Source organism: Mus musculus, chromosome 10 (assembly GCF_000001635.26).
Source record: "Mus musculus strain C57BL/6J chromosome 10, GRCm38.p6 C57BL/6J".
In the NCBI taxonomy this organism is placed as follows: Eukaryota; Metazoa; Chordata; class Mammalia; order Rodentia; family Muridae; genus Mus; species Mus musculus.
The window spans coordinates 81760071-81776679 of NC_000076.6; the positions used below are offsets into that span (position 1 = coordinate 81760071).

The 16609-nt window shown below is 40.9% G+C and overlaps 1 protein-coding gene across 2 annotated transcripts in view; it reads right to left on the minus strand.

Moving 5' to 3' along the window:
• Gm3055 (predicted gene 3055) overlaps positions 1 to 11104 on the minus strand; it is a 28298-nt gene extending 17194 nt beyond the window's left edge. For both annotated transcript variants that reach the window (NM_001376985.1, NM_001346707.1), the window contains exon 1: positions 11024 to 11104. In NM_001376985.1, coding sequence (NP_001363914.1) covers positions 11024 to 11026 — 3 coding nt within the window. In that variant the 5' untranslated portion in view covers positions 11027 to 11104. The remainder of the gene's footprint in view (positions 1 to 11023) is intronic.
• Between the last annotated feature and the right edge of the window lie 5505 nt (positions 11105 to 16609).

Here is a 16609-nt window from a genome sequence, read left to right on the forward strand (position 1 = left end):
TACTGTGGTGAACCATCTTTTCTGTCTTCTTTGTCTTTGTCCACTCATTTTCACTTATGGCCTGGATTCATGCCAGTACCTGACATAGGGGCTAGTCTCCCAGGCAGTGTTAGCAGGGATTGGCTCCCAAATGCCTTCTCTATCCTGGGTAAACCATCCAAGCATAAGGCCTTTGAACTACAACTGAGGGAGTCTCCTGATTAGTACACTATGACTTTTGTCACCTCTTCAGTCATATTTGTCGTATCTGTTCATTGTTTGTTTCCTTTGTGCTTGTCCTGGGTTCTCTTCCATCAAGGAACCCCATATTAGAGCTCTGAAAACTCTTCTAGTTACTCATGGTCTAGGAGGACTCTGCCTTCCAGTGGTCACTCCTGCAGTGGTTGCTCCTGCAATACCTGTCCCTCGTGCTGGATTGCCTCTTCCCTGGGAACCTCATAAAAGAGAAATACATCTGCACCAATATAAGAAACCATTTGGAATAAGACTTCCATTTTGAGTAGTGGTCAAGTAAAGTTTAAGTTCCCAAGACCTCCCTGAAACTGACATCCTACTTGACAGAAAGAGACATGTATGTGGGCAACTGATATCCTGATTGACAAGTCAAGACATAAATGTTAGACAAGTCCTATCCTAGAAGAAACGTTAAGACAAAAATGTTAAACAGGACAAGTCCCCTGCCACAGCTGAATGCCCCAACCAATAGAAAAGGGATAAACATACCACAAAGACATATTCCTAATTAATAAAAAAAAAAAAACCCATCCCTAAATCCTGATTGGTAGAATATCTTGGCACAGACGTTTGTGTATTTTATGCTTAAAATCCCTGTAGTATCTTAACTCTGTGATAGTTCAGTTCCCAAATCTGGAGCATGGCCTGGTCAAACAGTCCTGGGGCGTATGCTCAATAAACTCTCCCTGTCAGACTGAGATTGGGATCCATGTGATTTGTGAGGTGATTCCTGGATCCCAACACATGGGTTAAAGCTGGACTTCCAACAACAACAGAAACACCAGAAAGCCTATACACTCATGGCAACTGAACAACTCTCTACTCAATGAACTCTGGGTAAGAGAAGAAATAAAGAAATTATAGAATTTCTAGAATTCAATGAAACATTTCCAAATTTATGGGTTACAATAAAAGCAGCTTAGAAGAAAGTTCAATTTACTAAGTGCCACCATAAAGAAATTAAAAAGATCTCACACTAACAATTTAAAAGTATACCTGAAAGCTCTAGGAAAACACATACACATCAGATAGAAGTGGAAGGCAGGAAATAAATTCAGGACTAGAATTAATCAATTAGTAACAAAGAAAAGAATAATACAAAGAGTGGAAGAAACTGAGAGTGAGTTTTTTGAGAAAAATCAAAAAGATAGACAAACCTTTAGCCAAATTAACCAAAAGATAGGGAGACAGTATCCAAATAAACAAAATCAGAAATGAAAAAGGAGAAATAAAAGACAATGAGGAAAATCAAAGAACCATTAGGTCTTACTTCAAAAACCTATATACCACAAAATTGTTTCCAATTTTAGATCATCTTGATACCTAAACCACACAAAGACCAACAAAGATAATTCAGACCAATTTCTCTTATGAATATTCATGTAAAAATAGTAAAATATTTGCAAACCAAATCTAGGAACACATCAAAAATACCACCCACCATTATCAAGTAGGCGTTATCCCAGAGATAAAGGAATGGTTTGCTATATATTAAATCCAACATTGTAATCCACCATATAAACAAACTGAAAGAAAAAAAATCATTTGATCATCTCTTCAGATGCTGAGAAAGCCTTTGATAAAATCCTGTACCCTTTCATTTTATAAGTCTTGGCGAGATCAGAGCACATACCTAACATACTAAAAGCAGTCTACAGAAAGCCAATACCTAACATCAAATTAAATGGAGAGAAACTTAAAGCAATTCCACTAAAATCAGGGACAAGACAGGCTGCCCACTCTCTCTCTATCCATTCAATATAGAACTTGAAGTTTCCAACAAGGCCACACCTACTCCAGCACTGTCACACTTCCTAATCATGCTACTTCCCATTGGCCAAGCATACTCAAACTACCACAATGTGTGTCCCAGACCCATTATAAGCTAATCTTTGAGAGGAAAGCTAATGTCCCTCATATACTTTTAGTGACTTACTCTTGTTTATTGAGAGGAGTACTATATGAGAGACGAGAAGTTAGTTGTGAGCCAGGCGTGGTGGTACACGCTTTTAATCCCAGCACTGGGAGGCAGAGGCAGGCGGATTTCTGAGTTCGAGGCCAGCCTGGTCTACAGAGTGAGTTCCAGGACAGCCAGGGCTACACAGAGAAACCCTGTCTCGAAAAACCAAAAAAAAAAAAAGAAGTTAGTTGTGGTAGAAAAAAACTGAATTCCTATGTTACATCTCTATGAGGGAAAAAGTTAACCTGTGTGAATGCAATGTGAAAAACTTTTATGTGTTATTTACATAATATTTGTGTTATATAATTTTATATATACTATAATTTTACATATGTAATAATTTTAATTTTATATATAATTTTACATAATATTTTTTCTATATAATAGGTATATAATCTGTCACTATGGATTCAAGCCATTTGAGCTCTTGTTGCCAAACATGACTGCCTCTATTTCACCTCTAATACTCACGAAGAGGAAATAAAGAATAGCACAGCTGGGGGCTAGAGAGATGGCTCAGTGGTTAAGAGCAGTGACTGCTCTTCTAGAGGTCCTGAGTTCAATTCCCAGCAACCACATGGTGGCTCACAACCATCTATAATGGGATCTGATGCTCTCTTATATTGTGGCTGAAGACAGCTACGTGTACTCATATAAATAAGTAAATCTTAAAAAAAAAAAAAAAAAGAATAGACAACTGTCAGTTGTCCCCTGATTGGTATATGGATACTATGATAAGTGTATGCATATGGTTAAAACTATTGAAAAAGATGAAATTAAACAACTCAAGAAAGAAAGAAAGAAAGAAGAGAAGAGGAGAGGAGAGGAGAGGAGAGGAGAGGAGAGGAGAGGAGAGAAGAGAAGACCAAGAAGCTGGGCAGTGGTGGCACATGCCTTTAATCCCAGCACTTGGGAGGCAGAGGCAGATGGATTTCTGAGTTCGAGGCCAGCCTGGTCTACAGAGTTCCAGGTCAGCCAGGGCTACACAGAGAAACCCTGTCTCGTAAACAAAACAAAACAAAAACAAAACAAAAAAACAAAAAATTAAACAAGCATATAACAAAAATTCTGAGGACATAGGACACAACTGACCAGTTGAAATTAATACATTGTAGAAATCCAAGACTTGTTTCTGTTTATAAAAACAGCGATGTTTCTGCTTTAAATCTACATCAACCTTTCATTCTCTGCCTGTAGCGTTAAATGCCTGTAATCCCAGCACTTTGGAGACAGAGCCAGGTGGATCTCTCTGAGTTTGAGGCTAAACTAGTCCACACATTGAGTTCCAGGATGAACACAGCTATATAGAGAACCTGTCTCCAAAACAAAACAAAAACAGTAATGATAGTTACTCCAATATAATCTGGACTCATCTCTCCCCAACAAAATATTTCACTGTCTTCACTTACATCAATAGAATAATATTAACAATAAGAAGCAAAGTATAGAGCCCATTCACAGAGGGATAGAAATACATTCAATGACCATGCAGGGACTTTCATCACACACAAGTGATAGAAGACAGAATGAATAATAGGGCATCTTTATTTTTTCATTATAGTGACACCCTTGGTAGCTGGAGTGTAGACTCAGTAGCATTGCTGCTGTTGTATGCCCAAGTTTGTTTCTTAACACCCACTTCAGATGGCTCAGAACTATTTGTATTTACATGTCCATAAGGTATGATGGACTTTCCTGGCTTCCTTGGGCACATGCACATTTTATATATTTTTATATATGATATAAACCTGAATTAAGTTATTGTGATTTTCTAAATAAAATAACAAATACGTGATGAAAACAAATTTTACAGTATGAAGTCCTGTGTTTGTGTGTGTGTGTTGACTCCTCCATATTATAAAAAAGGTCTCATTTATATATTTTTTTAAATTACAATTTTGGGTATATTGTCCAAACACAATCCAGAAATGGAGTCACAAGAGGAGAATTCTAAGTACTTGTGACATTAGTTTCTTCAAAAAGAGAACTGTGCTTGGAATGTGTTTTCATGCTCCTTTCATATATAGCAAATAGAAATGAGTTTACTGTAGATTGTTCATTATTTCTTGCTGCTGTTATTCAATTAAAAGTTTAAACTATCTTTTCTACACCTCTATGGAAAAGCAAGTTTTTGCCACCTGCAGCTTGTTCTTGTTATTGTATAAAGCCGGGACTCGTAAGTCTCACTCTTGTGAGCATCTTCACTGTTTCTCCAACCAGACTCTGTCTAGCCCTGGATGTCCTGGAACTTGGTGTGTAGACCAGGATAGACTCGAACTCGGATCCACCCTATTAGCCAAATTTCCTACAGATCAACATGAAGATGAACTTTCATGAAGTAATGCTATTTAGATGAATTAATGACTTGATAGAATTCCTAACTTGATTCAAATAATTTCAGGAAGAAAGCTGAAGGGTTTTAGTCATTTTGCCAGAAAGAAGTAATAAAGTTAGAATCAAGAATAGAATGTGCCAGGCTTGGTGGCGCACACCTTTAATCCCAGAACTCGGAAGGCAGAGGCAGAGGAGGCAGAGGAGGCAGAGGCAGGCAGATTTCTGAGTTCAAGGCCAGCCTGGTCTACAAAGTGAGTTCCAGGACAGTCAGGGCTATACAGCTATATAAAGGCTGCATAATAAGGACTGCATTGAGCAACATGAATTGCACTAAGAAGAGAAACAGGTTTTAGACAAACTTGTAATCAAGGAAAAGCATTCATTCTAGGTCATGTCCAAGGATGAAGCCACAGGTTTGCAGTATGATAAAGCAAGGCCATGTGAAACTGTTGCTTTGAACTTATAATGAGCTTATAAAATGAAACAATGCTTTGAACATACTATCAACATCCTTCTGCAACTCCTCTTTCGTATAACATTTTACCTATGAAGTAACCTTTTCATAAAAGAGAGCTTTTTGTCCTAAGTGGCCAAGTTCTGCTGCTTGCTAGTACTGGAACATGTCTACCTCATTCAATTATTTTCTATTTTCAATAGCTTTCTGTTTCCCATGCTTTTCTTCACTGCCTAACCTTAGCTGTCTTGGAACTTTCTCAGTAGACCATGCTGGCCTTGAACCCAGAGATCTATATGCCTCTGTCTCCTGATTGCTAGGATTAAATGCATGTACGATTGTACGACTGCACCTGGACCTTAGCTTTTCTTTACCTGGAACTTGCTCTGAAGACCAGGCTAACCTTGGACTCAGAAATCTGTCCTCTGTCTCCTGGGGGCTAGGATTAATGGCCTGTACCACCATGCCTGGACCTCAGCTTTTTTTTTTTTTTTTTAACAGATCTTTATAATCATGGCCACTGTAGCACAAGTAAAGGCTTGTGTCAATGTGGATCAAGAATGTCATCCCACCTCAAGATCCTGATCTAAAGCCTGAATCTTTCAGATTCAAGATCCATATCAAAGCATCTAAATCTTTATACCTCAAGATCTGGATCACTGGTACACTCTCCATTTCAGGGGGCTTGGGGGGAGTGGTCATCCAGATATAGTCAAGTTGATAACAGAAAATAGCCATCATAACCTAACCCTTATCAACTGGACGATCATATTTCATATGTCAAATGAAAACAATAACTAGGTCATAATGCCTAACCTGGTATAACAATGCCTTATACAATTGCACAGACGCAATAAGCTTAGCTGGTTTTGATCTTGCCTGAGATCACCATTCCTATAATTCCATTTGATATATTCAATCTATTTATCTGCTTAAACACAGGATTTACCTCCATTCCACTTCCTGGTACCCCTTTAATCCTTAAACCATATATTTTGTATCTGTCCTTGCTCATATTATTCCTTTGCAAAATGTTCTCTTACTAAGAGAGTGAACCACAGGACAGAGTCTACACTAGGCTTTTTGAAATGTCCTTTACCAAAGTAATTAATCTCTTCACTTTAGCCTCAGCAGCCTCTTCAGACATAGGCAAAAAGCAGCCAAATTCTTCAACAAAATATCACAAGAACAATGTCTAAGCATCATACTAAAATTCTTCCTCTCTGAAACTTCTTGAGTCAGGCACCCAGAGTTCAAATCACCCTCAGGACCACTGTCTTCCATGCTTCTACTACTATGGCCAATTAAGTACAACTTAAAGCATTCAACTGCTCTCCTAATCCAAAGGCCCTTAGTTAGGGTTTTACTGCTGTGATCAGACACCATGACCAATGAAACTCTTATAAAGACAACATTTAATTGGGGCTGGCTTACAGGTTCAGAGATTCAGTCCATTATCATCAAGATGGGAGCATAGCAGCATCTAGGCAGAAACTGTGTAGGCAGAGCTGAGAATTCTACATCTTCATCTGAAGGCTGCTAGTGGAAGACTTGCATCCAGGCTGCTAGGATGAGAGTCTTAAAACCCACACCCTGTGACACACCTACTCCAACAAGGGCACACCTCCTAATAGTGCCACTATCTGGGCTGAGCATATACAACCCATTACAGTAGCCAAATCCACACACCTCAAACAAAAACATGGTCAGGACTATCACAATACCCCAGTCCCTTGTACCAACTTCTTAGGATTTTATTGATCTGAAGAGACTCCATAAATAAGGCAACTTTTATAAAGGACAACATTTTATTGGGGCTGATAATGGTTTCAGAGGCTTTGTCCATTATCATCATGGTAGAAAGCATAGCAGTGTGTATGTAGGCTTGCTGTTGGAGGTGCAACTGAGAATCCTATAGGTGGTCGATCCTCAGACAGGAAGGAGGACTCTGTGTTCTGCAGGCAGCAGGAAGACACACTGATTCAACACGGAGCAGAGCCTGCTTGCCTGCATAGTGACACACTTCCTCCAACAAAGTCACATGAATTCCAAAAAGGCCGCACCTCCAAATAGTGTCACTACTCATGTGCCAAGCATTCTAACATGAGTCAATGGGAGCTATACCTATGCAAACCATCACAATCCCCTTCCTCAATTATCAGGAAGCTTTAACTTCTGTCCCTAGTCTATATTTGTCTTAGCAGATTTTCACTTGTGTGATAGTTTGTATATGCCTGGCCAAGGAAGGCCTCATTAAAGTAGGTGTGTCACTGTGGACATGGCTTTAAGACCCTTGTCCTAGCTGTCTGGAAGCCAGTTGTCTTAGTCAGGGTTTCTATTCCCGCACAAACATCATGACCAAGAAGCAAGTTGGGGAGGAAAGGGTTTATTCAGTTTACACTTCCACACTGCTGTTCATCACCAAGGAAGTCAGGACTGGAACTCAAGCAGGCCAGGGAGCAGGAGCTGATGCAGAGGCCTTGGATGAATGTTACTTATTGGCTTGCTTCCCCTGGCTTGCTCAGCTTGCTTTCTTATAGAGCCCAAGACTACCAGCCCATAGATGGCACTCCCACCCTTGATCACTGATAGAGAAAATGCCTTACAGCTGGATCTCATGGAGACATTTCCTCAACTGAAGCTCCTTTCTATGTGATAACCCCAGCTTGTGTCAAGTTGACACACAAAACCAGCCAGTATTCCTGTTTGCCTTTGGAATGAGGTGTAGAACTCTCAGTTGGGTAGTTTTGGAGTTTTGGATGCTAACACTGGGTGTCTTCAAATCTTTGTCCAACCCAAAGATTCCAAAGGAAAAAAATCTTTCTCTAAAGTTAAACAGCAGAGAAAAACTATAGTTCAATTTATACAAAGACATCTCTAATGTGGAATTTAGCCTGAGTTCTTTTAAGCTCAAAATGTATTTAAACAGAAGAATATAACAGAGATCAATGGAGTATAAATGTGCAGCAGAGAGGCAAGGCAGTGTTTAAAGGGATGAATGGAAGTTCACCTTTCCTCCAAGACAGGAGGCATGGCAGTATAACAGTGTCCAAGTAGACATGGTGGTGGAGAAAGAGCTGAGTTCCACAACTTGATCCACAGGAAGGAGAAGAAAGGGACTGTGTTACACTGGCCATGGTTGAGCATATAGGAGACCTCAAAGCCTACCTCCACGGTGATACACTTCCTTGAACAAGGCCACACCTCCTAATAGTGCCCACTCTCTATGAGGCAGGCATTCAAACACAAGAGTCTTTGGGGGCTAAACTCAACCACCACAATGTCACATGTAAAAAAAAAAATGAGGCTTTTAAAAGAGATATAAAAAGCTTAAAAAAAAAACTATTTAGGTATACCAACTTTAAAACAATGTAAGTTCTTTTCTGGTAGAGAAAATGCCATTAAGAAGACAGTGTATGAACTGCTGAGTGTTGTATACTGATATACAAGCCAAAGCCAAATGCCCTGTGTCTCAATACTGGTGCCTTCAGTCACTAAACTGAAATGACACAACCAGGTTTGCATTTATCCATATGAGAGAGTTGGCCACTTGGAAATTTCATTGGCCCAAGATAACTTCCTCAAATTCCACATCCACCAATTTGGTTTGCCTTAATTCATAAGGTATGAATTAATGCATGCTGGGAAAGAACACATCAACTCACCTACCACATCAGGATAATGGAGACCCTTACAGTTCACTGATTAAACATTAAAAGCCTGTAACTCAGCTATTGCCTAGCCTGTTTTGACCTACAGTATACACAGTAAGCTTTTCCTTCCTTCTTTTCCGGTGTCCACAGAGAAGCCATGCTCCACACACACACAAGATCTATTCCTGCTACTGACATGAACATACCACCATGTAAATCAAATGAATTCTTTTTAGAACTCTGTGGTACTACAAACCTTCAATCCAAGAATTGAGGAGGTTGGCTCAGAAAGCCTGTACAGCTACACAGTAGAAGGAAGACAACCAGAGTCAACATAGGACACCCAAAGTATTTTCCTGAAAGCTGGAGGTGAGGCTGTTCTGGAATTAATGTGCCTTCCCAACGTGAAATCACACCACACATTTAGAGAATAGTGAAGAAGACTCTATATGATAAGAAGTCTCCAGCACAAGGCAGCGACAAGATTTTGCTAAATTATATAACCGTAAAGGGTAGGCTTCTGCATCCCACATAGTCTGCAAACTTGGTAAATGCTGCTTACTGCTTATGGTCGGTTGAGTAAGAATGGTACCCAAAGGCTCATAGATTTCAGTGTCTGGCCATTAGGGAATAGTACTACTTGATAAGTACTAGGATCTCTGGCCTTGTTGGAGTAGGTGTGGCCTTGTTGGAAAAAGTCGGTCAGAAAAGGTGGGCTTGGCAGTTTAAAATGCTCAACCCAGACTGCCTGCTGATCTGAATTTAGAAGTCGCAGCTACCTCTCCAGCACCATGTCTGCTATGTATACCCATAATCCACACTGTGGCAATAATGGGTTAAACTTCTGGAACGGAAGAGAGCCCTATTTGAATGATTTTCTTTATAAGTGATGCTATCTGTGGTCTTGGTGCCTCTTCCACAGCAATGGAACTCTGACTAAGAAACTACCCTGATCTTATGGCTTGCTAAGACTGCTTTCTTATACAACTCAGAACTACCTGCCCTCAGTGGCACCAAACACAGTGGGATGGGCACTATTATATCAATCATTAATCAGGAGAATACCCTACACATTTGCCCACAGGACAGTCTAACTCTAGCTTGTGTCAAACAGACCGAGTCTCAAACAGTACCTCTGAGACATCTCCCAACTCCCAAACACAAGACTTTTAACAAACCTCAATCACCTTAACCCTCAGTTTTCAGCCTGTGAAATGGGCACACTCACATGTAAAATTTTGAAAGTCTGTCAAGTTTAAGACACAAGAGATGGCTCAGCAACTAAGACTTCTGCTCTAGTGGAAGAGCTGGGTTTGGCTTCCAGCACTAACATGATGACACAAAATGATCACTAGATCCTGGTGGGGAACATCTAATGGCTTCTTTGGTCTTCTATGGACTCCAAACACCCAAGTGATGAACACACATGCACGGAAGCAAAACACTCATGCACATGAAATAAATTTAGTAAATTAAAAATAAAGATCTCCATATCTCTTATATGTCACCATGGATAAAACAGCAATAAGACATATATGACAATATGACAAGTATCTGTAGCCAAAATTATCATTTCGTAATTAAAAGACTCAAAGAACTTGGTCAAAGGAGAGAAATCTTATGACTCTAGACAATTAGTCTCAGTATTGTTTCAGTACAGAATCTGAGCTATAGATTCAACAAACGTCCACTAAAGAGTCTAACGATTTCTGCAATGAGCGACAGAAAGCCGATGACAAAAGGTCATCATGAATGAAAACATGAGCACACAAGGCTGAATAAACAGCACGGTGACACCGTCTGACTTCTAAATTACCCTACACCTGCCATAAAGACTGTGCTGTTTGAGACCGACAGATCATGAGAGAACACTTAGGACAAAAACACAATTAATACTAGGTCGATTTGGACAACTTATGCAGGGAATCACAGTGAGTCTGGCCTTACTAACACACGTGACTGGACCACCGTGGCATCTACATGAGAATGTGTTAATGACACAGGCTTTACACTGTGCAGAGTTAACTGCGATGGATGCTACACCCGAATGTCAAGTGCCAGGTACAGAACTTTAGAAAGACACTAAAGAAAAGAATTTGCTCTGCCAGTCAGCAAATCTCTCCCACTGACAACAAAACCCGCGCATGCGTGCCCGCTGAAGGATGCCCGTGTCCAAGCATCATCTCTAGCTTCCTATGCTGTGCGCCGGCGCAGCCCGGGGAACCGTCTCATTGGGAGGTGATGCTTCCACACCGGAGAATAAGGGAACTCAGGTGACAAACGCAATTACGAAGGTCGCCACATCTCGCTGCCGGTGCCCGCACCCCAGGACAACCCCACATGGGACCCCGCGGATCCTCCCCGCGTGGGGACGGCGGCCTCGCTCACCATGGCGCGGATTCCAAATTCGCCTCGCTCTCCGCTCAGCTCCCGGCAGATGGTCTATACTGCTTTCCTCAGATTCACAACAAAGCGGGTAATATGGCGGACAGGAAGTGCCCGCCCACTATGACTGAAGGCTCGTCTCGAAGTTCTGATTGGCTACTGAGGCCTAAGTGACAGGAGCAGTGTCCCTAAGAGACATTGTGTTTCCCATCTCCGGCTTCCACCACAGGCCAAGAGCGGGCCTAGATCATAAGCAGGCTTTGCTGTAGAACTTGCTCCTGGAGTGCAAAGTGGTCCCTGCACTTTTCCTGCACTCAGTAAGCACTTCCCCGTCTTCCTCCTGGGCAGAGAGTGTCATGTCTCAAACCCAGAAACAAATAAATTTGGTGCCTATTTATCAAAAATGCTATCTGCCAGGTTCCCTCTGCATATCTCAGTCCCTACCTGTTACAATGTTGGCCTGCATGCCTGGCCCCTACCCTGAACTTCTCCAGACTAGGAGCTTGGCTACCCTTACCCCATATGTCCTCCCCACGTATATCATATGTCTATCTAGGTACCTGGGGCAGAGGCGGGGTGGAGGATTTTTTGTTTGGTTGGTTTGGTTTTTTGTTTTTTTGTCATCTACCCTTTACATGCCTGACTTCTTGGTCTGCCTCCTCCATCTCCCCTCCCTCCTCTTCTCACATGCCTAAGGGTCACGTTCATCCTGGACTCTCGTACGTATCTCTGCCTCTGGCTGTATTCTCCCATTTATTTGCAAGAATTCTCCCTCACAATATCTAGGAGTAATCATGGTCTTTACTTTTTTCTTTTATTCATTCATCTGGGGCCAAAACCCAGAACCAGTCATGTTCTTCTTTTCTTATTTCTTAGTTTTTGATTCACAGGGCTCTAGCATACACAGATGGTTGCTCAGTGTATACTGAAGTGATCCCCCTATCTCACAGCTGAAATAATACCCCACACATTCAGGTTGAAATTAAGCCAACAGATTAAGTTAATTAAGATTAATTAAGATTAATTAAGTCAGCATCAGCAATTTCAATAAGATTTCCTCACACCTCTCAGATGTACATTCTTAGCCAAGCAATAACACTTTCCCAGCCTTCTGTCATGGCACTGGCCTACTATGCCACCATCCCAGAGGTGGGCATCAAAAGGTTAAATGAGTGAGGACTATACCACCAATAATTATGGTCTCCAGAGTGAGCATGATGCCCTCTCCATGTGACTTCCAAATGGAGAGAGAAGAGAGATTTCGCCACAATTTCATGTTTGCATCAGTATTTAAAACAATACTGATTGGTCTCCCTTGGCTGTAGGCAGGTTCTAGAGTGGGCCAAATTCTGACATCTCACATCTAGGCAACATCTTTTTGTTGTTGTTGTTGTTGTTTGTTTGTTTTTTCGAGACAGGGTTTCTCTGTATAGCCCTGGCTGTCCCAGAACTCACTTTGTAGACCAGGCTGGTCTCGAACTCAGAAATCCACCTGCCTCTGCCTCCCGAGTGCTGGGATTAAAGGTGTGCGCCACCACACCCAGCCAGCAACATCTTTTTATCAAGAGAAAAATATTGGTGAGATACAGCTGTCTAGGCAACATTTCTCGTAGACTTACACCTGCTGTCTGTGGAGAAGGATCCCTTGTGTTGTTACGAATACTTTTAGTCACTGGCTCAACTTTCCTGCTTAGTGCTGAAGACCATGCAGGTGCCCAAAAGTAATTTTTTGGGCCACTTGTGCTACTGGTGCTCAGATGTGGTGTGAGCTTGATAGGACCCTCAGGCTCCTCTAGCCTTTTTCTACCACTTATCTATCACTGGGAAGGTAAGACAAAGGCCTTACTTGACCAAGTTTGGCTTCCTCTGAAGCCTGCATGGAGCCTCCTCATTGTACACTGACAAAGTTTTGAATTAACTGAATAGGATCACCATGGCTCCATGAACAAGACACCAAGTGACTTTTCACAAGTACAGAATACTGATCAATGGCCCACAGACTGCTGGGATCTCATTGACCTGAGAGGGCAAAGAAGAAAATATTCTCCCTCTTAATCCTTCTGACATTAGAATAGCCTGCAAGTGTGTTAACTGTATTTCCAGAGATCTTTTAGCCACTACTTTTTCCTACTTTTAAATGCTCATATTTCATCTTAGGGAAAAACAGGGATAAAGATGATCAGTAGAGGGCTGGAGAGACGGCTCAGCGGTTAAGAGCACTGACTGCTCTTCCAAAGGTCCGGAGTTCAAATCCCAGCAACCACATGATGGCTCACAACCATCTAGTAATGAGACCTGACGCCCTCTTCTGGTGTGTCTGAAGACAGCTACAGTGTACTTACATATAATAAATAAATAAATCTTAAAAAAAAAAAAAGAAGAAGACCAGTAGAGGGGCAGAGGCCTGCGGTGAAGCAGAAAGACCCAGCTTGATTTGTACCTGGTTCATGGAGCTCTCACAGATGCTCAGTGGCAGCAGCTTATCTAGCACCCCGCAGTCTATTGTTTTGGTTCCTTTGGGATGTGTGCTTTCCCAATGTTGGTTCTCTAGGCTGATATAAATTCACATGAGTCGTCAAATCTAACCAGTGCAGTGGGTTGTGAACTTTGTTTGATAACTGGATATTTGTTGCTGGCACACAGATAAGAAAATTTACATGATTTTTATCGTGTACATTTTCTGGCACTATAGTTGAGTCTACAAAACGGAAGCCCATGACATTGAAGGACATGGTGAAAGGCTGGGAAGGCATGGAAGGCAATTCTCATGTGCAAGTTGATACATGTATACGTCTAAAGAAATTGTAATAAATCCTTGTATTTTAAGGAAACGCTGCAGTGTAAATAAACACAGCTGTGCTACTTATTAAATTCTCATACCACCATATCTCAATGTCAGGTAGCTGATTGTGGGGAAACCTTGCCAATTAAATTTAGAGTCTGCCATTGTCTGGACAGCACAAAATGTAGAACTCCATTTACCAACAAGGCTTCTCCTTCTCTGGTCTTCTCAGGAAGCCTGAAACCCCCACCCCCTCTACACGCAGAAAACTACATAATCTTAGTAAGATTATAGGTTCGGCTTACTTGCTCCCGATACCTGCTTTTTTCTTTGCTGATTATGAAAGCCAGGATTCTGGGCATCCCAAGCAAGCAGCCTACAAACTGATCTTACCCCTGGCTGAGAAAATAATAGCTTAGACTTGATGCCTCTCTCTGCACAACCCCCACGTTCCTCACACAATGTTATTATACCACATTTGGCTAAGAAGGGGTTCATAACTAATTTGTCAATAATATTCTCAGGTCTGTTATGCAAATACATAAATTATAACATCTAGAAGTGGTCCTCCCTCAGGCTAAGGATATGAAAAATGAGTACCTGGGCTCACTCCTCAAATCTCACCATTTAGAAAGCTGGGGCAGGCTGATTCCACGAGTTCCATTCCAGTCAGAAGTTTATTACAAATTTCCACCAGTGCACACTACTATGTGAAATCCTCCCTAAAACTTAATAAACAAACAGATAAAATGGAAAGAATCCAACCTTTCTAAACCATGAACTCAGAATTCATTAAATCCTGGTGCTTAGACGTTGGAGTGTGAAGTACTGGCAGGAAAGTTAGCTTAATATTATTGCATTTTTTAAATCACTTGTGTATTTATTCCTTCTGGATGGGTAGATATGTGTGCCACATGCTCCTGGGTAGGAAGTGGCTCTGTATTCCATGTGTGCAGAAGTTGGTACCCTATGGATTCCAAGAGTTGAACTCAGGTCACATGGCTTGTCTGAGATCACCTTTAAGCAGCCTGCCTGGCACAGGAATTGGACAATTAAATTTCTCCTTTACTTTTATGAGCAAAGGGTTTTGGTGAAGTAAGAGTACAGTCAGATCCATTACACTGTTTTTACCTTATTGAAATCATTCCCCAATGTATCTGCCTGCAGACTCTTCTGGAAAGGATACAGTAAAGACCACTCTTCTTTGGTGACGCTAACAAGCACATCCTCATAGGTCATTGCAGCCTAAACTATCCTATTAATGTACATAATGAAAACAGTGAAGTAGACAGTATTGCAAATGTACATGCCATTGAGAATATATATGTCAAGGTGGGAACATGGCAGCATCTAGGAAGGCATGGTGCAGAAGGTGCTGAGAGTTCTACATCTTCATCTGAAGGCTCCTAGTGAAAGACTGACTTCCAGGAAGCTAGGGTGAGGGTCTTATAGCCCACACCCACAATGACACACCTACTCCAACAGGGCCACACCTCCTAATAGTGCCCCTCTCTGGGCCAAGCATATACAAACTATCACAGAGGGTGAGCTGGAACTCGGATATCTGCTTGCCTCAGTCTCCTGGGATTAAAGGTGTGTACTACCTTGCCTGGGCCTAAGCTTTTCATGACCACTATGCCTTAAGATCTCCATACCAAGATCTAGGTCAGAAACCTGTGTCTTCCAGCCTTAAGATCTGGATCACAGGTGTGTCCTCCAATTCTGGATTGTAGTTCATTCCAGATATAGCCATGTTGGCAATCAGGAATAGCCATTACAACAACCAAAGGGAATGTAAAATTATGAGTTTGTGACTGAATTGTAAACACCCAGTATTCCATTAGCTTATTAGAACTCCATTGAGCATTAAAATTATGAACATTTGAAAATAGCACAAATGAAGAAAGGAAATCTGAAGCATTCTCCGTTTTTTCAGATACCTTAAATTACCTTCTTCCACCTCTACAGCTTGCATTTCACACCTTAGATAATTTTCAAACCCTCAGAACGTACCTAAGCTGTTACATCCTCAGACCATTTTATACCTTAGAACACACAGTACTTGCATTAAACCTTTTTATTTCCATATAATCATTTACCAGAGACATGAATAGTTATTACTGAGAACAGTTTATTGCAAAGCAAGTTTAACTAACGGAACAGAAAAACGCCACATCTGAAACCTGTTTATATTTTAGTTTGAAGCCTGTTAGCAAGGCGAACCTGTCTGCTTTTTGAAAATAGAGACCCAGTAGTTTTAACTAATAATTAACCAATGACCTAACATAGTAGTGGATTATCTTGACATAAAGAGGTAGTTGACTGTTGTTAAGATGCAAGAAGCTGTCAATGCAATGAGAGCTTGAAGGAGGATAAGTTGTAATAAGATGACTACCAATTAAAATGACAGATTCGCCCATTAACCAGATGGCCACCCCGTTAGGTTCCTGTGACATTGATGACTTCATTGGGGCACAGGTCCCAAGGCAGGATCAATCCTGCATTGATTTTGCAATATCAAAGTAGCTTTTTAAAAGAAGGCAGTCATAGAGCATAACTATAGTTTTTAGAAGACAAAAACAATTTTCAATTTTTTTAACAGTATAAATAATCCAGTGTTTCTAAATCAATATAAAGTGCATTATTTTCATGTTACAAAGTTTGGCTGTCAGCAAGAAAAGTTCTTGTATATAAACGTATGGAGGTACAGATTTAATGCCTTGTTAAAGAAACATTTTGTTGTCATATTTATTATTAATAATAATTATTGTATTTCTTTAAATTCCAAATGTTGTCCCAACTCCTGG